Genomic DNA, 23,368 nt, shown 5'->3' with positions numbered 1-23,368 from the left:
AGGGCTGTAGGCACTACCTTTACAACATGTAGACTACGTCCAGTGATTTCAGGGGCAATGTTCGTTGTGATAAGTCGTATGTTGTTCGGCAGGTGGAGGTCCAAAAGGTCGTTTCATTTACGGTGTTGTTTCCATTACAATGAGGCAAGGGTATAGGAACGCTCTACCTATCACGAAGTTCCTTCAACAGCAGCTGCAACAACAATAGTTACGGGTAAAACACACATCATGCCACGATGTTTTTGACAAGCAAAACCTCTTTAAACAAAAACAAAACAAGCACCAGTAGTAGTACCGCACAACACAGAGAAACAGGACGTTGAAATATTTGGAGGACATTTACCTTGACTTGTGCTATGCGCGATGGATACTACAGTGTATCAGGGGTATTATTCAGCTCAAGGTTAACATGACCACATTTGGTTGTTGGTATAACCATCTTTGACCTGCAGGTCAATGGTATAACAACACTTTCTTACCATCAGCTGAAAAGCAGCGAAACACGGAAAGAAATCAACTTGAATTGGCCACCTGCAGAGCAGTAGGGACGGGACATACAAGTCATTCACTGCATTGGATAGGCGTGATCCAATTAGACCAAAGAGGTACTATGCGAGCTCGCCTATGATTAGACCATAGCGTGCAATCAGGGAGGAGGGAAGAGCCCCCTCCCTGGTGCAATGTAATGTTTCCAGCTTACTCTACACTTACCTCAATCATGTATTGTACTTCCAACGCAGAAGAAATGGAGAAAACGACGTTCGCAATGTTGGATACAATTAAATTCCATTAATTCGACTGCTGTTCCCTCCCCACTATTACTCTTGCCAATTAAAGACCAACGGTCATGGTTGCCCCGTGTTATCGTATTCTTAATGATCTGAATTGTTTACATTCCCGCTGGCGGTATTGCAGGGGGAAAATCATAAGACCCCGAAAAACGGGGACAATACATGATTAGGAAGGTCCGTTGTGCCCAAGCAAGGAGGTACTAGGCGAGGCTCGCCTAGTACCTCCTTGGTCCAAGGTATAAAGTGTATAGTAAGCGTCTGATCATATTCTTCAAACACTATAATATAACACCGCTGTATGGTAACATTTGGCACGTACAATGCATGTTAGTAAACCAATTTTCGCTTTGAATACGTTTTCTAGTCACTTTGGAACTCAAGGACGAAATATCCTACAATAGACTGAGCATATTTATCCTAAATAAATTGCTAGAGTTTTGAGAATGTGAAATATGGAACAATGATAGATATTTCTGATATATACCCTGGACACTTTGATAAAAAAAAACCCGACACAATCCTAGAGGGAAACTTTACGACAGTGCGAACATCAGAGCTCATATGGGGGGGGGGGGGGGGGGAGAGATGGGGTATATCTTCTCTCCACACTCCCACCCCTCCCCCCTCCCCCACCCCTCCCCCCACTCCGTATCCTTGTGGCTTTGGAAGTCACCCGGTCATGGAGAGATAGTGATAGGTGGCCATGATCTGATTTATATAGCACGCAGGGTATTCATGACAGCTTGTCAGAAATAAGGGGCATCGATCCGTTGTAGGTATGGGGGGGGGGGGGGGGGGGAGTGCTGAGAGACTCAGAGGATGTGAGGGTTCGGATCGAAGCGACCGAGCGCGGTTTGATTGGAGGTACCCTCTCCTCTCCCACACAAGGAATCTTTTGGGTTTGCAAAATTAAAATCAAACGATCTGGAGCATACTTTTGGGGGATACTGATTGGAAAATTAATCTGTAACAAAATGTTACTACGTCTATGGAAATGAAAGCGAGGGGGGGGGGGGGGGGAGGAGGGGGCGTAGAGGTATCCCCGGAGGTATTCCCTTCCCACGCGAGGAAACTTTTACATTGTAGCAAACTGGTGGACACTTTGGGTTTAATATTTGAAGAGTTTGTTCGCAAAAACCGATACGTCCATTTTTGAAGATTTCTCAGTACGGTCTCTGTCATAAAGTACAAAATAATACCTTTTAAATGATGTATTGGTCACTACATATAAAGGTATATTTTTGAAGTTACGGTCAAAAGAAGCAAAAACTTATCTCTCTATAATTTTCTTGACCTATAATCGCAAATATCTCCATTTGGCAAACATGGACTTATCGGTTTTTGCGAACAAACTCTTCATTTGTTTTCAATCTTTTTAAAAAAAAAGCGTACTTTGTCTATCGACGTGGACTGGGTGGGGAGAGGGTGTGGGAGGGGTGCATCCCCTCTCCCACACAATAAATGGGAGCGTTTGTATCTTTAGAATTGAAATACTACTATCATGGTGCACACTTTTGGTTGAATATTCGGAAAAGTAGAAAAGAAGTAAGAACAATAATTGTTCAGGGAAAACGTGAAGGCTGTTAAGTCATGGTGGATATCACATCTTGCTCGCGTGTAATGTCTTCACTGTGCATAAAATCTGTGATGTGGACTGCTTACCTGCTATGACAAAATTACGGCAATGATTGCAGTGGTGTCAGATATCATGATAATAATGCCTTATATTCTCACATCTGGTTACCGAGAAATGTGAATGACAAACTACTGATGTAAAGAGAACAGAATTCTTTACTTGTTACAAGATTTTCTCTATGTACTAATCAAATTCTTTTAAAATCTGTGATTTCCGAGTGTAAAGAAAAAAAAAAGTTCATTATATATGTATATATATAATATTATATATATATATTGGGCCGTGACGCGAGAAAAGGGCCCTTAGGGTATTAAATACGGAAAATGATTTTTCACCTCCACATTGTAGAAGGAACTCTGAGGAATTTAGATATGCAGACCTTTTTCTAAAATTCCAGTCCTAAATGCCCCAATTACGACATTGAAAAAAAACATGTTTTGTCTAAATCCTGTCACTTTTTGATGCGTCTATGCATGTGCGCACGGTTAGCTTGTTGATCTCTTTTTGCGCGTATTGCTTTGTCAAACTTCCGCGCCGTTTTGTGGCGTTTGCGCGCAGCGGCTCTAAGGGCCCTTTTCTCGCGTCACGGCCCAATATTGAAAGAAATTGGACTGAGGCGGGACGTTGCTCTCGATCTTAGTCTCCCTTTTATTTGTCAAGCTTTCGGCCCGTCATTAGGCCTTCGTCAGGACCTATACCAACAAAATAATTATTATATGAATAACCTGATGTGTCATAATATATAATGCAATTTCATATATTACCAATCTTCTAAATCATTTCCTATATATACACAAATCAATCATGCAATTCAATACAAATATCCAATCTAACCTCAAATCATCGTCAGAATAACATCATATATCCAAAAAAATATATGAATAGATTCTTAAAGTAGTATCATAATACTGCCATATAATAATCATATCGTCTTATAATTCTTAGCATGATGATCACAAACAGAATCATATACATATATATCATATTCATATGTCTATTTGCATTGCGTAATGTATACATCCACATACCCACACACACACACACACCCACATACATACGCACATATATACATAGGAGCCTATTCACATACACACACATAAGCAGACATACACACAGACACACACACACACAACTCCGGTTGATATAATACTATCTAAATCAACATATCCTATAAGAATCTATATATATGTATTTTTTTGGATATATGATGTTATTCTGATGATGATTTGAGGTTAGATTGGATATTTGTATTGAATTGAATGATTGATTTGTGTATATAAAGGAAATGATTTAGAAGATTGGTAATATATGAAATTGCATTATATATTATATGACACATCAGGTTATTCATATAATAATTATTCTGTTGGTAGGTCCTGACGAAGGCCTAATGACGGGCCGAAAGCTTGACAAATAAAAGGGAGACTAAGATCGAGAGCAACGTCCCGCCTCAGTCCAATTTCTTTCAATGTAATTATAATATGCAACCAAAAATGAGGCACCGCGCACGTTCGGGACCCAGGGAACTATCTCTCACACTATATATATATATATATATATATATATATATATATATATATATGTACTGCCCTTCTTGTCACACACCTCCCCAGCTGCGTATGGCCATAAATGTGTCCCATTTTATTTCAATCTATTCATCGTACATCTTTGCAAACTACTGTATATTTTCTCCTGCAAGTAATTCGAGTACGTGATAATGAGCCTGGCGAGGCTGTGTGATATTACAAAAACAGCATTATCTGTAAGATATATACCGGGGTAAGATAGCAGACTTATCATGCTTATCGAGTGTGATTCACAATAGAATCCGTTGTCCTTGTTAGATCCACTGTCTGTTTATAATGGCCCCAGCTAAAAAGTTGTTGTGCGACGATCATTATATATAATCTGATACAATGTACTATGATTACACGAAAGCCAGTAAGTGCCACCGAGAAGACGCGATAACTCCTTTTCTCCTCGACCTTTTTTGTCGAGAAATCGTGATGGCGAGATATGAAATCTCGTCTTCTCGACCTCTGGGACCCGAAAATGACAATAATAACCTTCCACAATATTCCCATCAAATTCTGAAAGCAGAGATGTACAAGTTGCTAGGAAGATACAACTGCATTCTCTTATAAGTTTAGAATGATGTTCTTGTATAGGCCTACATCTGTTGCATGCAATTCGTGTGTTAGGCGTACCACAACTAATGGGAATAATAATTTATCGACAATTTATCTCATCGAAGATTTAAGATGCTCTGTATCTTTTTAACAAAAAAAAATACATTCTTGCCTTTTAATGATTTTTCTTTGATAGGCCTATTATGTTGAAATATAGACATCTATTCTACCAATGAAAGCCATTTGCGAGGGTGTGTGTGTGTGTGTGTGTGTGTGTGTGTGTGTGTGTGTGTTTACGCGTGTTAGTGTGTATGTATATGGCCGTTTCCTTCTGAACATTATGCATCCACAGTCATACGGAGGCACATTTTGAATGCGTTCGGGGAGGTTATATAAGCTTGAAAGAGAATAAACAATGTGACTCTTTAATAATTCGACGTGAAAATGCCATTTCGTCTGTTAAATTTATTTCATACACCATGTAATTGGAAACGATTACAAGGATTGAACGATGACAAGGATGGTCTAAGACAGGCAGAGGTGGAGAACCTTCGTTGCTGCCCTATTTTACATGCCGCCCAGCATAACGGACAGTACGTAAGTACGTGTAAGTAAGTAATTGGAAAATCAATGATGTGTGCAGGTCAATAGGGCACTTGTGAGGCAATGTAATTGATTTGAATTGACTTAAATTGAATTGAATTGAACTGATTTCATCTCCATCAGTAACAGAAAAGTAAATAACTTTTGCACGCATATAACAAAGTGATATGCACAAGAACAACATACGTGATGCAATGACATCGTTACGGAATTTCAACATGAAATTGTCACCGATACCGCTATTTCATTAAACAAGGAAATTTCCTCCTTTTGTATGGGGTTGGATATTCATGAAACTTCACATTTTCTGTTTGTTTATTTTTCTCTATGACTGTAAACTAGAAATTGCATGAAATTTCACCCTAAACAACTTGATTTGGTAATCATTACATAGCTCAGACTATAGCTGGTTATCCTGAGCCAAAATAACTTATTTCCTCTCACGACATCTAGAAGTCAACATACATTGTAATAAAAAGATTTTAACCGTGCAGGTACTACCAGTTACATTCGCACACACAAGTTGCTGTTTATAACCCTGTAACTCCTTACAAGGCTATTCTATAACCGAGTATAGCTTGTTTAGAAAAGTTGAAATCTATACAAATGATTAATAGATACAGTCAAGCACAATAACTTTGTTGGAAGCAGTGTCTTCGTATTTAATTTCATCATCCTTTGCCACCAGCAGCGGCGGATCCAGAGGGGGGCGCAACCGGCGCACGCCCCCCTTATTTTTCGTTAAAAAAAAAAAAAAAAAAAAAAAAACCAGAAATGAAACCCGGAAGTGGCACCAGAAATATTAGCTGCTCCCCCACCCCTTTACAGAATTTCTGGATCCGCCCCTGCACCAGTACTATTCCCTTCTTTCATGACTGATATTTCATGATTACCTGACATACAACTTTTTCATTCAAAGAATATATCAGATACGTCGAGCAACCAGCTAAAAATCTCTTTTTTTCCCCTGGACCCATATGTATATATATATTTGAAAAAAAAATATTCTTGGACAATGAACTTCCTTTTAAAACCGATTTCTCTACTGTCAGTATAAATACTGTTCTGATAGTTTTATTGAGCGAGGAGACTGTTATAGCTACACGTTACCACATAGACATTCTTACAGTCTTGGCACCTTTACAAATGAGAAGTACATATTTTAGATTGACATTTTTGACAATGTCATGTACATAATTCAATCTATCGGCAGGTTTAAGTATACCCCCAAAATAAGCACCACATTTCTTTCATAAGTCTACAAAGTGTCTCATTGCATGCTTTAGTCATGATTTCTGAACAATTTATCTTTATGAAAGAGTCAATGAGATGTACGCGATGAGAATCAGGAATTATTTTATCCTGTTTGGACTCAAATGCAGCATCTGGTTCTGTCACGCCCTGTTACAGGAGATGGTCACCTTTGAGAAAATCTTGCGCAAATCTCGTTATGATAGGCCGAGAGGCCGATATTGCATGATTTATTTCCGATAGTCTTGCATTCAGTCGGAAATAGTTTTCCTCTGTTAGTTTGCTTCTTGGAAAGCTAGCTAGGGTATGTTGGTCACTGGCTGGTCACTCGAAGTGTCACAAGAAACTGTCAACAAGCACTCCATGACTCAAATCACACGTTCAACGATGGGACCAAGTTTTCCGCGACCTGCTTCTGGAATTCTTCCGAGACAGATGCACGTCGTTCGGAAGATGACGGCCGAGATCGTTGTCGCTTTTCGACGTAATTGTCGTAGAAAATGTAAACGACGACAAGGAGAAGTACGACCAACATCAGCCCGCCAAAAATACGAAAGACCATTCCAAATGACTGTGTGATGTCGTAAATGTAGCCTGTTGGTATAAAGCGAGATCATTAAGTAATCTGAATTTATGTCATGATAGAAGTGATTACTTTATATCACATGATTTTGAGCATCTTCATCTTAATCATCATCCACTTTGTTTCTGTGTCTTTCATTCACTTTTTTTAAAACCAGAATTCCATTTCATTGTGGCATTCTTTATCTTACCTCACACCTTAGAATGGTATAGTGTTGGTGGAGATGAGAAGTGGGCTTTTAACTTTTTGCGACATATCAAGAAACCACTTATCAAATAGTACAGACCAAACCATTCTTACAGGAATTCAAGTTTATTTGTTAAAAATCGGTTTTGGAATGGCTCAGACATCCAAAAACAAAGTAAAACAAAAGCGAGCCTAATAAAAGGTGGATCACACCTTTTATTATGTTTTGGATATCTAAGCCATTTCGAAACCAATTTTTTAATCAAATAAACGTTGAATTCCTCTTGAAATTACATATTTGTTCATATTTCATAAAAGGTTACTCAGTTTCTCACACACAAAAAAAATATTAGAAACCTGAAGTTAGGTCTCACCCAAAACTATACGATCCCTTTAACGCAAACAGACACACCCTAGTCTAAAGGGAAGAAAAATAAATGTCACGTGACGTCCAGCTTTCATATCTATGTGGACCATGTTGAGTAGGGGTCATCCCACGAGACTGACACCCATAAGTCATACAGCCCACGAGTTCGACACTAGGCAAATAAAGCCCGTGAATTCGACACTAGATAAAAACAACCCACGAGTTTTTACAGATACAACACAAGGTTTAATGTGGCGGTCTCGTGGGCCTTGTTTGCTTAGTCTCGAACTCATTGGCTGTATGACTCGTGGGCTATATGACTCGCGGGTGTCGGTCTCGTGACGGGCACCTGTTGAGTAAGGATTAAGCTCTTGTCGCAAACAGGAGATTGAATCCTACACCTTTGGACACCCCCTCCCTTTCCCCGGGTTTATAAAGGGCAATTCCTTGCTGAACTGGGGTACTGACAACGGCAGGGTCCTTTATGAGAACAACGGGGACGCTTTATACTAAAGAGGATACTCTTGGTTACGAAAATATAAAACTTGCCTGTCGCGAATCCGGCGCTGACTGATCCGATTCCTGAGAGCATAAAGGACAGGGCCGTAATTCCTGAGAAATTATCTGGATGGACGATCACCGCCATGCAGGCTGGGAAGGTGCACGCTCCACCGTAGAGCCCAAAGCCAGATACAAATGAGCACAGCAGAAGATGCCACAAACTGTTGCCGAGTTCATACAGGAAGAGCGCCACAGCGGCGATGACAAGGTTCAACGCATGTACCTCCGGGCTCCATCGGGGCTTGCACCGCATGGCGAAGGCAAGGATGACACGGGAGGCGAAGCCACCCAGTGCCCCGGCTATCGGGAGATACACAGCCGACGAGGCGTCGATCCCGACGTCGATGGCGTAAGAAACCATGAAAAGTGCCCAACCGATGAAGACGGTGTCGTAGAGTATCTGGCTGGACAGAAAGAACAACGTGAAGGAGGGTTCCATGCAAAGCACTTTTAGGCCGAGGACTCTCAGGACTTGGTCGAGGATCATCCTGCATGATCGTCTGCCCTCCTTTCTGTCCTTCACCTTGCACTCCGAATCATTTCCATTACATTCCACCTCCAAGGCGTCGCTAGGACTATTCAGACTAACAAGCGCAATAGTTTTGATCTCTGTGTACCGGGAACTCTTTGGATGTCTCAGTGTTGCACCGATTGGAATGCTGTTGAGGAACAGTCCGCCCAGGCAGAGAAGGGCACCGAATAGACCATAGGACTCCAGGAGCTTCCCGCCTATCAACGGCACCAACATTCCGCCAACAAGAGATCCTATTAGGCTGACAGAGCTGGCTGAGCCAAACTGCTCACCGAAATACTGGCGCAGTAGCACGACGGATGCCTGACATAGTGTAGAACTGCACACACCTGTGCGTGAGAAGAATTACAAATTATAGCAAGTTACGAACTTGGCTGTGGAGCTTTGCTGGAAATGTATATTAATGACATGCAGAAACTCAAACATCCAAACGAATTTTAGGAGTAAGGAAGGTTGTCCCTGGCTTATGGTATGATATTGACTTGAAACAAATGGCACCCGGACACTCAGCATCGAAAGTGGGGGCGCTGTGGCATAGTGGATAAGACTTCCGACTCCCGAACGGAGGACCGTGAGTTCGAATCCCGCCCAGTGCTTACATCCTTGGACAAGATGTTTTTACCCACACTGTCCCTCTCGACCCAGGTGTATAAATGGGTACCTGGCGACGCTAGAGTAATAATAATAGCAGGGCCCTCTGTTAGAGCAGTGGCAACACTGAAGAGGCTTCCCTGGGTAAATAAGACCTTATTATTATTATTATTATTATTATTATCGAAAGTGATGAGTTTAGCTCTACGAGCTCCCACATAATACATATACACAACTGAAATTATAATTCCACTTTTCATTTCAATGTTCCTTACTTCTTTCCCTTTTACATGTTTTATGTCCAATTTGTGACTGATTCAGGATTCCTTGAAACACATCATAGGTGTGCTAAATTCTCTTGTTGCAAACATCGATGGGTATAAACATAATTGTTACAAAGAAGGATGGAATATTTTTGTGTGAGATGAAAATTAGAAATTCTTAAAGATGATATGAAATAACATTTCGTGCTTATCTTAACGTTCCACATTTCTGATATATAGAATAGTAAAGATGTTGTATGTTATGCAAATTGGAAAAAAAAATTAGGAGATATTGAGCTATGTCTAGTGAAAATTCAACCTACGTTAAAATTGAGTAAAATGAAATGAATTTGTTGGATCATTAGAATCGGACCTGTTACTTCACAATTATCATGTTTCCACTTACCAGTTGTTTTATTTATGTTTGCTTCTTTTCTCGCTATTCGATTATTTAGCGCTCGTATCATGGTATCGTAACTCAAATTCAAATCAATCGATCAAAGAAATCAATTAATGATAAAACGTATGTGTTGTTATTAGGTATTCCGAGGGAGGATTGTGTGTTGCCTTTTGGTAGAGTAGAACAGGTGGTAAAAATATTAGGAATACATTTTTCTTTGAACCCTGATGTTAAAGAAGTTATGAATTATAAGGAGATTTTGAGTAAGATAAAGAGATTCTTATTATGGTGGAAACAGAGAGATTTAACGCTGATGGGGAAAGTTCAATTAGTAAAGGTTTTTGTTTTACCAAAGTTGATTTATATTTCTTCACTCATGGTAACACCTGATTGGGTATTTGAGGAGTTAGATAGGGTGGTATTTGATTTTATTTGGAGGGGTAGAGATAAAATAAAAAGGAATATTTTGTATTTAGATTATGATAGGGGAGGATTAAAGTTCATTAATTTTCGAGTGTTTGTTAAAGCACAAAGAATTATGTGGATTAAGCGTTTGATTTCTGGGGATCATAGTATGAAGTGGAAGTTATGTTTTAAGTTTTTCACTAAATCGGTGGGAGGTATTTTGATTTTTTATAGTAAGGCAATTTTAGGGTTGTTGAGGCTAATTTTACCAGAATTTTATAATGATATGTTGCAGATTTGGATGGGAAGTAGAAGTTTGATTCTGAAAGAGGATTCAAAAAGGAATGAGGTAATTTTTAATAATAAATTTATTTTGATTGATGGACATACAATATTTGATAAAGAGTTATTTCTTAGGAATGTTTATAAAGTTCATCATTTGGTAGATGTAAATGGGGACTTTAAAGGGAGAAGGGAGTTTTTAAGATTAGGATTTAGTGAAGAAATGATTGGAAAAATGTTTGAAATATTTTTAGCTTTACCGTCATCATGGAAAGGTACATTAAAGCGAGAAATGAATATGGAGGATACTCAACTGAAAATTGAATTATATTTGCAGAATAAAATATATCATATACAGGATATAACATCAAAACGTATTTATAAAGCATTGATGAGGGATGGAATTGAAACATCATCAGCATATAATAATTTAGTTGGTTTATATAATTTTGAGGAAATAGATATTAGATTGATTTTTCTGAGGCCTCGGAAGTCTACTCTTGATTGTAAACTGCGTGAATTTCAATATGAAATGTTGTATGGTTTAATATATACAAAAGCTAAGTTATTTTCTTTTGGTTTTGTAGGAGATAATCAATGTACATTTTGTTATTCTGAGGTTGAGACTTATGAACATTTGTTTTTTCATTGTAGGAAAGTCAATCAGATTTGGAAATTGTGTAGTGAAGTTTTTGTTTTACCCCAGATGCAAAAGTTAGATTGGCAATCTGTTCATGTTGGTATTAAAACGCAGGATATTGGAAAAGGACAACTCATAAACCATTTGATATTATTGATAAAATGGATGATATTTGTATTTTCGAAGGAAAAGAGCAGGCCCCCTTTGATAAGAGAAATTAGAGAAAGAATGTTAGAAAGTAGAGAAGAAGAAAGGAAATTAGCAATGAAACGAGGTACGCTGGCCCTGCACAGCAGGAAATGGAATCATTTAATGGCACGGGATACTTACTGCACTACTATTTGATACCTTTTTTGTGCTTTTTGTTGTTGAGTGTTTGGTGAACAGGTTCGATGTTTGTGGGCGTGTGTGTGTGTGTGTGTGTGTGTGTGTGCGTGCAAATATGTGTGTGTATCTGTGCTGGAGTGAGGTATACCTGGAGTATGCCTATTTAGAGGGGGAAGTGTTGTTGAGGTTATACGGGTGAGCGATGAAGGGGTAATGTTTATAGGTATGAATTATGTACAGACATTGATCATGAAGATTTGTAAAATGTTTGTATATTGGATTGTGTGTACATAGGTATGTAGGCTTTTTGTTGACACCTGATGCATAGGTATGCAGACCTTGTGTTTGACCCCCTTAACAATATTGATTTCATTATCTCATAATCACTGCTGTGACGAGTATACGGACGCAGTCAATGGGTATATTTTGTAATGTGTATTGTACATACATTTTGGTTTTGTTGACCCATTAGGCATTAACAATTGATTTTATAATTATTGCGGAGATGATTATATTTGTGAAGCAGTTACTGTGTATTGTATACTAGTAGTAGAACAATCGGAAATTTACACAATGACAGTCCTAAGAATCATTTTGTAATATTTTGATATACGTTTGAAATGTCACGCTGCAAGCAACACAATTAAATATTGAATTGTAATCAATGATGGATGATGAAATCGAAATAAAATATTGTTTGAAACAAAAAATTAATAAATCAATTATCAACCAATCAATCGATCGATCAACCAATCAACCAATCAATCAAAATGTTTGCATTTACTTGGATCATCTGTGATGCATTAGCGAGTTCTGTTGTTGACTAACCTGATACGAAGAAAATCGCTCCGAGAACGGCCGGATTCCGCGTGAAAGCAGCACCAATAACCGGCAGTGAAGTCCCGATTCCACCCAGAATCGATACGCGTCGGACGTCGAACTTCTTTATTAGTATTTGTGCGATGGGACCTACGGGGAAAGCATGAATATCAAAAGTGACATGAACAAACATTTGACTCCATTTTACTCCATTGGCTCGCCTTTATTGGATAAGCAGTTTTCAGCAGCCTTTTTTGCTACATGAACAAACATTAATTAAAAGTGCCTGACGAGTTATATTTCGCTTGGTCTGACATGCAGTTTGGACTGAACCTCTCTGACAGGTCATACAGAATGTCCCAGAAAAAAAAAACCCGAAACCGATTATCATTGCAATTAGTTTACAATCGTACTCATAAATTGCTTCATGAGATGTACATGAATGGAAAGATGGGTATATCTACGCTTCTCTTGATGCACAACTCAATGCTCATAATATCCATGCATGAATGAGTTAAAACAATAGACAGTGCAATACTAACAAATTTGTATTTGCATTTGAGTGAGTTTTCAGGCCTTTTCTGCAATCTTTCGCAAAAATAAAAAATAAAAATCATGGCCTTAATATTCATTGTGAAGTTTTCCTTTCATAGGACAGCTCATGCGTAAAAACAAATAATAACAATAATAATCTACGCCTGCTCGAGAAAACATTTTGAAGATATGCTTCAATTTCACCCATATAGATGGATATAAGGAGCCAGTATAGCTATCCAAACTTGACAGATAACAATGGTCTTCATGCTTCAGTGAATTTACACAATGAAGAGAAGGGGGGTAGAAGGGAGCGTTATTGTTGTTGTTGTTGTTGTTGTTGTTGTTTTGCATCGCCTCCCCCTTCAAAAACTTCAAAAACTTCAAAACCCTGTCAGTAATGAAGGATGAAACAGGCTTGCCCGTGAAATGTAGCGAGGTATGAAAACACCGAGATAAGGTTAAGGTACAAAATCATCAAAATTTGTACCATTGTTGTGACGTTGATTTCCCATTGCCATTGGACTCCATGCGGCCTGAGAATAGTCACGTTACTATACTTCCATATAAATGGCAATTTCAACAAAGGTCGTTTTCGTTCCCATACAGCATTCTCTGTAAATACCCCCCCCCCCCCGAACAACATTCACCATAGCACTGCCGTTGTTGTTGGTGTTTTTTTTTGTGTGAATTCAATCGCTCAGATTAACCCATTGTCTAGTGCTATCAAAGTCGGGAAAGCTGAATGCTTGTTTTTCGACCATCTGTAGAAATGAAGCATGTTTTCATGCAAGTTTTCCTCTGGAACGCGTTATTCATATTTGACGCATAAGATGTCACTTGAAAGAAGAAGTTATAGATATTTGGGTTGTGAAATTTGTTTTTCGAAAACATAAAGGTAAAATTCACTCAAAGTCACCATTTGCGCCTGCAAATAAAGATTTGGTAGCACCTCTGTCCATTGTTCAAACTCAGTCATGCATGAATCATTAACATTGAGTTGCACATCAAAAATATGAGAAGTATATGTTTCCATTCATATACATCTCATACAGCAAATGTATGATCTTGATCGTAAAAAGTTGCACGGAACCTCGGTTTCGTTTTTTTTTTCTCGGACACGCTGTATTATTCATGACAGCTCTAAATACAATATGAACAAGCGCTGCATAAGGCAATGGAAATACGACATAAATAAGATTTATTTCCTCCTGGTGTGAGGATTAGGATTAGGGTTAGGGTTATGTTTGTGGTGTGGGTAGAATTTATGTTTGGCTTATATAGCAGATATTTCATGGGAACAATTGTCGGAGGAGTAATGTCATGGGTCCAAACCAAGTCAAAAAAACACACACACACACAAAACCCATACTAAATGACCATCAGAATACTTCTAGAGTGATCAAGAGAATTTCAAATGGATTGACATCTTGCGAGTTTTTGAACAAGTTCAGGCCGAGAAATGGCTGCAACGAGAAAGCACAAGCTGAGGTTCATTTAGCCAGAGCCATTGCTTATCACTACAATCTTGATGACTTCTCGCACCGCTCTAGAACGGACATCCGTCAGTCCGTAGTGAATTGCGGTCATGATACTGTCATTTTACAGTTATTGAACATTCCGAAGCAGGAAACAATAAATAATATTTCTGGGTTAATGTTTGATGACGAAGTCAAGATTCACTTGATGAAATTAAGAATGTAGTTTACCTCTTATATACTTTCTATTGTTCTTCTTTTCTAGACGGCGACACGACATTTGCTCCTGCGACAACTGCTCCGGTCTTATTTTCTCCAGGGGTTTGGGGTTAATGTTAGGATTGTGATGGGGTTTTTGGTTTAGTTTGATGTGAGGGTTAGGTTTGTGCCATGGTTTGTGGGTAGAATTTACGTTTGGCTTATCGTGCAGATATTTCATGACAGCAATTGCTATCGGAGCAAATGCCATGGAACCTTTTTAGACAAGTTTTTGCTCTGTTTACAGATTTTCACCTTTAAAATCATTATCTCATGGGAGTCGGGCGGGCAAGATATCCGTGGTTTATCACTTTCCGTCCGTTCGTCCGAATATCAGTATCAAAACACAATCAGTCTTTCACTTTGTGCCAGGTAAAAATGTCAGCAGTAATAATGTCACGGGTAAAAATGTTACGGTTAAAAATGTCAAGGGTAATAACGTCAGTTGTAAAATGTCATGAATTAGAATGTCCAGGGTATAGAGCCTAAAATAAAAGTGTTAGGGAAAAAATATCGCGGGCAAAACTGTCAGGGGATATAGAAATGCTTTTAGCGGTAAATATAGGCCTATAGTCGGCAGTAAAATGTCATGGGAAAATGTCAGGGCACGGGATAAATGGCAAGACTAAATATGTCAGCGGTTAAAAAAAATGTAGAGGGCAAAAATATCAGAGATTAAGAATGTCAGAAGTGAAATTTAAAGCAGACGTAAAGAGACAAAATGTTAAAGGTATCGCATGTATCAGAAGTATAGAGACAATAAGTAGAGGAAAAAATATGGCAGAGGTGCCGACAAATTATAGCATTCTTCAACTCCGCATTCACATCATATCAAATGCTTGTACGTAATGAATACATCATAACATTATGCTCTGTTTGTGTGAATCCTGTGTGAATCCATGTGTGAATCCTGAAAAAGGACTGTTGGAATGAAAGGAGGAATGAGAAGATAGGAGAGGAAAAGCAAGAAAGTGAGCGAGAGTATTAGTTCTTTCTAGAGTGTGTGTAGTCCTGAAAAGGACTGTGAACCAGAGAGGAGTATGGAGCAAGAAGAAGGACTCAACGTTTCTGACAGTTGACTGTCCGTCCTCTCACTTTCTTGCTTTTCCTCTCCTATCTTCTTATTCCTCCTTTCATTCCAACAGTCCTTTTCAGGACTCACGTCATGGTGAACCGCAAACCTAGCATATTATGTACCATGCACCATGCAAACCCTTCCTTCAAAGATAATATGGTAATTGATATAGCATGATTAAGTGAAGAGAATGTATTTCATCCTATTCATTATTTTGAATGAAATAAAGAATCAGGAAGAAATATCGCGGTGACCTTGGCAATAAATGAATAAAACGTTATTTTCATTGCTTAGATTGTATATCTTAGAAAACGTGCGTGAAGCAGAGAAGGAGAATAGTTAGAATCTGCACAAACGTAACGTAAAAGGAAATTAATTTAGTTGCAAAAATAAACCTTTGATCTCTTTAATATCTTTAAAGACCTAAAGATCAATAAAGGCTAAAAATAGTGGAGGAAGATGAAGAATCTTCTGTAAAATCGTATTTTCTTCAATCTCTCACACCTTGCTGTGAATAGACATTCACATAAATAGGGAAAAAAACTGCATAGCTACAGCTTCTTTCTTCTTTAAATCACATAATATGAATCTTCCTCGACGATAGGATCACTGACAGGTAGGCCTGTAGACACAAGTTATAAACCTAGGAGTCGGGGCATACGGAATATGATTTATAGATTTGATCATACTCTGCAATTATGTTGATGGAACAAAGTCATTAGAGGGATGGTATAGTTTTGGTTGAGATGTAGGATTCACAATGTACCTTTTTGCAAAATACCTAGAATAGTAGAAACCATGCAAGAGGAATTCAAAGTTTGTGTTTTCGATGAAAATCGGTTCTGAAATTGCTGAGATATCTAAAATCAAAGTAAAATAAAGTGGTCGTAAGAAAAGGTGAATCCCACCTTTTTTAGGACCTCTCTTTTATATCTCAGCCATTTCAAAATCGATTTTCATCGAAGAAACTTCGAATTCCTCTTGGAATTGTATGCTCTTATTATTTCATAAGAGGTTTCTCATTATCTCACATAAAAAGTTGGAAATCGGAAGCCCCCATCTCAACTAGAACTATATCATCCCTTTAGAGCTTAACATAACTCACATGCCATGAAGGTCATAGTCAGTTGCAGTGAGAGAAGAAAGCCAACGGTAGAGTAGGTACTATCCAGCTGTACCACAAGGGATGGAATGAGAACTCCCAGAGATTTCATTACCCCTTGTTGTAGAAAGTGGTTTCCAAGCTTAGCCAGAAGCACGACGTATCGCCAGCCTTCCTTCGGGGCCTCATCTCGCTCACAGTTCTCACGAGTCATCGCGGCAGACGTGACCGATGGCGAGATTTTACCTTTTAGCCAAGCGCGGGAAGCTCTGAGAGAAATTTAGACCAAGAGGAAGGAATAAGGATAGATTGAAACTTCATGCTCATGACAACAGAACTGGTTTCGAAATGAATAAAAGAAGAAGGCACAGAATGAAGATCACATGCTGATCACGATGTGTAGTATTCCCCTTTGTGCAGCAAATACAGGAGATAAGCTAACCGCTTTTATCATTCTATAATCACATTTTTTTTTCGTTGTGAGGGATCATAGGCGAGGAAAGGAACCATAGACACACAGGAAAAAGGAAGGCAACTATGTTTTTATCAAAACCGATGCGGTTGAGTAAACTCGTACGCTTGCCTAGTTTAATATTTAGACAGATAGATATACCTTTTTGAAATAGCCAGCCACCCACGTCAGCCTATTTTCCTAACGCAAAGCTCAAACAATCAGTAGGATACCCAACCATCCTTATAACTGATGAAAACAGGTGTTGATAGTTTCTACACTATACGGCATAAAGTCGTTACGACGCTTGAACAACCAATAAAACACAGACGGAGAGGCACGATTACGTGCTTTGCCCTTTGATATCGTTGCTAAACAAAAATCAAGGTCACAGAAAACATTGTTAGCCAGCAAGGACTTGCTACAAAGCCCTTTGAAGGGATGGTATAGTATTGGTAGAGGCATGGACAGGTAGGTCTATGATAGTACGGAAATAACCAAGTTTGGGATGAACCATCAGACACATTTTTTGACGTCTCGACGGAAATGATAATGGAAAGTATAATATTTACAGCTTGTTTGACGGTGAGTCATTGAACGCGATGTCCTCTGAAGATTGTTAAACATTTGTCCTTGTTATGTCACATTAGGGTGACGTCACTTGCGTTAAAGATCTCACACGGATACCACTATAAGATCGCCATTGATTACATGTATCACTGCTTGTCTGGAGGAGTGCATGAGAAAATGGTCCGATAAGATGAGTTTTGTGAATCTATTTTTTCGGAGAAAAAAAAAGCCTTGAAAAGGAAAAGACAAAGCTGAAAGTAAAAGAGAAGAAACAAAATGTGACTTTGTTGGTAGACATTGTCTATAAAAGTATACAGTATGTCCCCCCCCCCCAAAAAAAATACAATAGATTTTCGCATTGATAACTTTCAAAATGATTGAGCAATCTCAATGCTATTTCAGGGAATGGAACTATAATTTCTCACCTACATTTTGCAGAAAACCCCATTAAATTTGGTTACGTGGTCACAGAGATATATGGATTGTTGTAAAGCATGTCATGGGGATGTTTCTTCCAAGTTCAGCACTTGGATGCTCTTGGACTGTGAACACAATGGGCAAAACTTGGAGGGAAGGGATTCGTAAAATGCTCTATCCAAAGATCGTCACTTCTCTTTTCCCGTTGTTTTTTTTTTTTTTTTTTTTTTTTTGGGGGGGGGGCATTATACGGTACAGTCTTGCGTTCTCCTCTTTCGTGGTGCAAAGTAGCTTTAGATTATTTTATATTATAAAACGTCCAAGTAGATCCTTGTAATATGATTGGAGGATTGTTGGTGACGTGATATTCAATAAGTACTCCATTCAACGCGCCGTGCAATTTTGGTTCTATTTTTGTGTGCAACTTGGTTCGATTTTTTCGTTCTATTCCACGGTTCGAGAAATTGTACGGTACTGCATGTACAGTGTGTTGCATATTGAGGATCGCATGCAGCTAGCGCAGTGTACGTGTGCGGTACATGCATGCGCGTATGTAGGCCTACGTAGTGCTAGTGTACGTGTATGAGCGCTAGCTGTGACCTGTATCTACACTGACTGCACAAGCCAGAAAGAGAATCGCAGTGGATCCACATATAAGTATGGCTATATTTTGTATACATATATAGACTTCTAGGCCTACTTAGACCTACCCAACAATCCTCCAACCAAAAAGATCTACTTGGACGTTATATAAAACAAATAGTGTATGGTCTTTACTCGTGCAATGGAACGAGATTTCGCACTCGGTGAAAGATGAGGCGCACTACTCAACTCGGCTTCGCCTCGCTGAATATAGAGCGCCTCTATCTTTCACCTCGTGCGAAATCTCGTACCATTGCACTCGTGACCATTCACTATTTGTATACTATATAACGCTAGGACGCAGCCTATTCAAAGTAAAATGGCGCCCCCATAGGATCATTGCATTAGTTAGTAACTCTCTGCGTCGTGAATATTGACCAACCGTGCAAACTAGACGAGATCAATGTTGATCAATTTTGCGCATGCGCAGAAAGTTTTGTCTGTTCGGTTTTTTCCTCTGAATATCCGCGTCGCGAAAATCTAAGAAGCCAGTTTCGGTGGAGTACATTATTTGTACAAGTTTGTGGAAGAGGATGATCGATATGAGTTGAGTAGAAAATAAATTAATACGAGAATGGCTGGGAGGCGGTGCACAATGACAGGGTGTAAATGAAGGAGCAGTAGAGTAATCGTTGCTGGTATGAATGAGCAGGGACGAATGGATTTGGTTGATATCAAGACTAAGACCCCGTTTACAGTGCGGGGCTGGGCCGAGCCGCGGCCGAGCCCAGCCTCAATTGCGGGGCCGAGCCCCGCAATTTTGTCCGTTTACACTGCCGGGCTCGGCCGCGCTTTTAATTCAAACCTTTCAATATTTTGTCGTAGTGGCGCTCTGCTTGTAAACAAACGCAATTTGGTATAGTCTGGTTTTCAGACCCTTTACCAACTGGATTCCGTGGCGACGAAGTCGCCGTTCGGGCGAAAGCCTTTGCCGAAGGAAAAATCCTTTGCAGGATAAAACCACCTTAAGTTATACTAGTGTTCGACGTTGAGGGGGTTAATATCCTGAATAATGAAATAGTACGGGCACAAGGTTTGGAAGCCAGACTAAAATTGGCCGCGCATTTGGCCCAGTTTGCGTTTACACTGAGAAAAGGCCGGGCTCGGCCGCGGCCGAGACCACCTCCAGAGCGTGGCCAAATGCGCGGCCAATTTTGGCCCCGCACATTGGCCTTTAGTCTGGGCTCCGTCCCCTTTTCCTTGGTGCGACCAAGAGAGGGCGCAAATTTTCTTATTGCGATAATCGAGAGACTGCGCGCCCAAGGGTATCGCAATCCTCGGGTGTCACGCCCTCATACGGCTTGTCGCGTACAATTACGGCTACGAGTAAAAAGAGTCCAGAAGCTAGACTAATTGGCCTTTTGCGCATTGACACTGAAATGAAGGCGGGCTCGGCCGCGGCCGAGCCTCGCACTGTAAACGGGGTCTTTGTGTAAGCCTTTAGTGAAAGCAGACAAACCTTAAGCTCCTTTCCCTTTCTTCTTTCTACTATTCTATCTCTACGCAAGTCATCCCTCCCTCCTTTTTGGAGAGGCAAATTTGGGGCAAATTATTTGATGTATAGGGCCCCACTTTCACCTCTTCCTTAAAAACAACAACAACAACCTACCTCCTATTTTTATGTGTATTATGTACGAGGGCTGCACGCAAATCAAGCCCTATACTGTATTATTCATTGTACGGTTGTATTGCTGATACGTTTCTGCTGTATATTTAATTGTGTAAAGGCAATGAAGAAAAAATATTTTTTAGCAACAATCCAATGTTCATGTATATGTATATGTATATGTATATGTATGGCTCCAATAATGTATGTATATATACATGTACATGTATGTTCATGTACAATGAGTAGTACAGGAATCAATAAATCAAATCAAATCAAATCAAGAATCAAAGTGGTATAAAAGTAGGCCCTTGGAGAATACGGCAGTCGATTCGAGGCATTATAAAAATGTCGTGTTACAGTTGACCCACGCCTCCATATCCAGGTCCTATACAGTGCACATCAATCTATCTATACGCATCATAATATTCTTCTATCGCGCCGCCGCCGCCGTTCAAAAAACCACGCCAACGATAAAGGTTTAATATTGTCACTATATACACTAAAGCATCCTCATTAGCAACGTCTCATTAAAAACTCCGTGTGGCGGTGAAAAATGCCAATTATATTGGCAATATCAAACACATTCTGATATTTCACTATATTATTATAATTGTATCCATGTTTTGTTGAAATTTATATGTGATTCAAAATTCCTTAAAATATTATGTACTCATGTAAGCGTTATGTATATTGCTTTGTATACTTAATGTGGAAATAATAAAACAATTGAATGAATTTCAGGGAATTAAAAAGTAAGATACGTATGTGAAACACAATACTCTATTCTGGCATTTCAAAAAGCCAAGCGAGATGTCATAAGTACGTGATTACACTCACCATCACAGCGCCCGCTTAGAGCTAGTGTAGGAACATGTTGACCGAAAGATGTCGGTCTGTATCTGGTCGTCGGGGAAATGCTCCGCGGAGACTGCGTCTGGCTTCACGGATCCCCTCCTTATTAATAGGAGAGCGATAACGTTAAAAAAAATAAAAGACTCCTCCGGACAGACGGATCTTTCTGTCTATAAGAATGCGTCGACTGACCTCGCAGTTTGCAGTCTTTGCAATATCAGTTATAGCTTTTTAGAGGATGGCATTCACGAACGTCGCCGATATCTTCTACATCATTACGTTGATTTAGAGTAATGTATAATGCCCTATTTTAGTGTGGAGTGAACCTCATGCAATATATTCGGTGGCATTGTTTGCATGCGATTGTGTTTCAGACCTTCTTCAATGATCCATCGCAGAGACTCGCACTGCACGCCGGGTCTCTCGGGTCACGCGTGATTTCTTCGCTGCTAAACAACGATGACATGCAGCATACCATACGACTGACCAAGAACTGACCATAGACGAACAATCAGTTGTGAAGGGTATGTGTCGCGACTGACCCGATCATGCGATCACTAATTGTGAAGGGTCAATATGTGTACGCATATTGCTGGCGTGGAGCGCCTCATGCCCATTCATGAAATATTTTCCAATTTTCTGACGCATTGATTATACGAATGCATCTTAAATGTCCATAGAATCGTATTTTAATTGATTTAAATGGCTAGAATTTCTTGTGATCCAAAATGAAGAAGAAGAAAAATATAGCCATAAAAGAAAGTGAAAGGAGATGGAATCAAACGATGAAAAATACAACAAAACAAAATGGTTCCACGTGGTAATCTGGGAGTTAAGGAATGCTCAACCATGATAATTCCCTCTACAGCATTCTTTTTTTTAAGGGATAAAAAAGCTGAGACGAGCTGAATCAAACTGAGAAACAGAGGAACAAAATATCTGCTTAGTCGCGTGGATTGGTGATAGCATCGTGCCAGCACTTCTCAGTATACCATGGAGGACCCATAGGTCCCTATACCTCCTTAGCCCTTCGTTCCTGCTCCCAACACCACCAGAAGTTAAAATCCGATTTCAATCGGTGTTTGGACAGAGATAGAATCAGCCTCTGTAGTATTTGGGGGAAGATTTTGATCTAATATCAATTGATGACATTAGTATGATTCAGCAAAAGGTGCAGCCGTCCTCTTGAGCAAGTGTCACCTTAATTGCCGATATAAGTGCAATTTGCCAATGGGATTATTTCTTTTTCTTTAAAAAGAATCCAGAATTCTTTGTAAGATAAGTTAGCAACAGTATCATCCAGCTACTGTTTGACTTCAGAGGAAAAAAATCCTAGTGGCAAAAATGTTTTACCGCTGACGTTTACAACCACTAGTATCTGACATGTTTATCCCTTATATTTTTTCCCCTCTTACGTTTATTCGATTAATTTGGCCTCTTCCTTGGCACAAGTCTGACACTAAATACACTTGAGCGCGCGCGCACACACACGCACACACACAGAGACACAATTACTACATGTACTATAGCCTCTGTATATGCCTGCATAATAGATAACTTGATGATTGGTAATGGTTGAATTGGTACCTTGTCGATTTCATTTCGTTTTAAAGCGCGGTCGTGGAAAATGACTGCATTTATGCATGATGGAGAATAAACGCTACTCCAGATAATTCTGTGTATTCCAAATGCATGTGAGAAGTACAAGTGTACATTATCATTGACATTTGTGCACTTTATAATCTGTGTATGTCTGTGCGAATAGTTCTCTTTCCCCCAAAAATGTAGATTTTTAAAACTTTTTATCCTAGAAAAGACATAATGTGGAGGCCTCAAATTACGTAGGCCTATCTGCTGGTCAAAAGTTATTTGTTCACAAAACACTCAAAAAGATGAGATAAAAGAAGTGACACTGCAAAAGCGGTACACTCGTGAAGAACCAACAACCTCTCCCCATTCCATTTTCATCACCATGCTGATCGGCTTCCCCCAATACTATTTATTCACTTCAATT

General features: G+C 39.4%; 1 protein-coding gene across 1 annotated transcript; it reads right to left on the bottom strand.

Annotated features, from left to right (window-relative positions):
- Positions 1-6,783: 6,783 nt before the first annotated feature.
- On the bottom strand, positions 6,784-17,027 carry LOC139717710 (monocarboxylate transporter 3-like). Its single transcript, XM_071629211.1, has 4 exons — positions 16,817-17,027; positions 12,376-12,516; positions 8,096-8,968; positions 6,784-7,004 (listed from the first exon to the last, which is right to left on the bottom strand). The coding sequence occupies exons 1-4, from the start codon at positions 17,025-17,027 to the stop codon at positions 6,784-6,786; spliced, it is 1,446 nt and encodes a 481-aa protein (XP_071485312.1).
- Positions 17,028-23,368: the final 6,341 nt, after the last annotated feature.

This window comes from Diadema antillarum, unplaced genomic scaffold (assembly GCF_040938485.1).
Source record: "Diadema antillarum isolate AM-2024a unplaced genomic scaffold, OU_Dant_1.0 scf00000081, whole genome shotgun sequence".
In the NCBI taxonomy this organism is placed as follows: Eukaryota; Metazoa; Echinodermata; class Echinoidea; order Diadematoida; family Diadematidae; genus Diadema; species Diadema antillarum.
This window is presented reverse-complemented; position numbering and strand designations above follow the sequence as displayed.

Bases quoted from the DNA above. Each gene is read 5' to 3' on its own strand.
- LOC139717710 (XM_071629211.1), bottom strand. From the start codon at position 17,027: ATGACTCGTGAGAACTGTGAGCGAGATGAGGCCCCGAAGGAAGGCTGG. The intron at 12,517-16,816 runs GTGAGTTATGTT...CTTTCCCCGTAG, and splicing joins GACTATGACCTTCATGGCAT to GTCCCATCGCACAAATACTA. The intron at 7,005-8,095 runs GCAAGTTTTATA...TTATACCAACAG, and splicing joins CAGCGCCGGATTCGCGACAG to GCTACATTTACGACATCACA.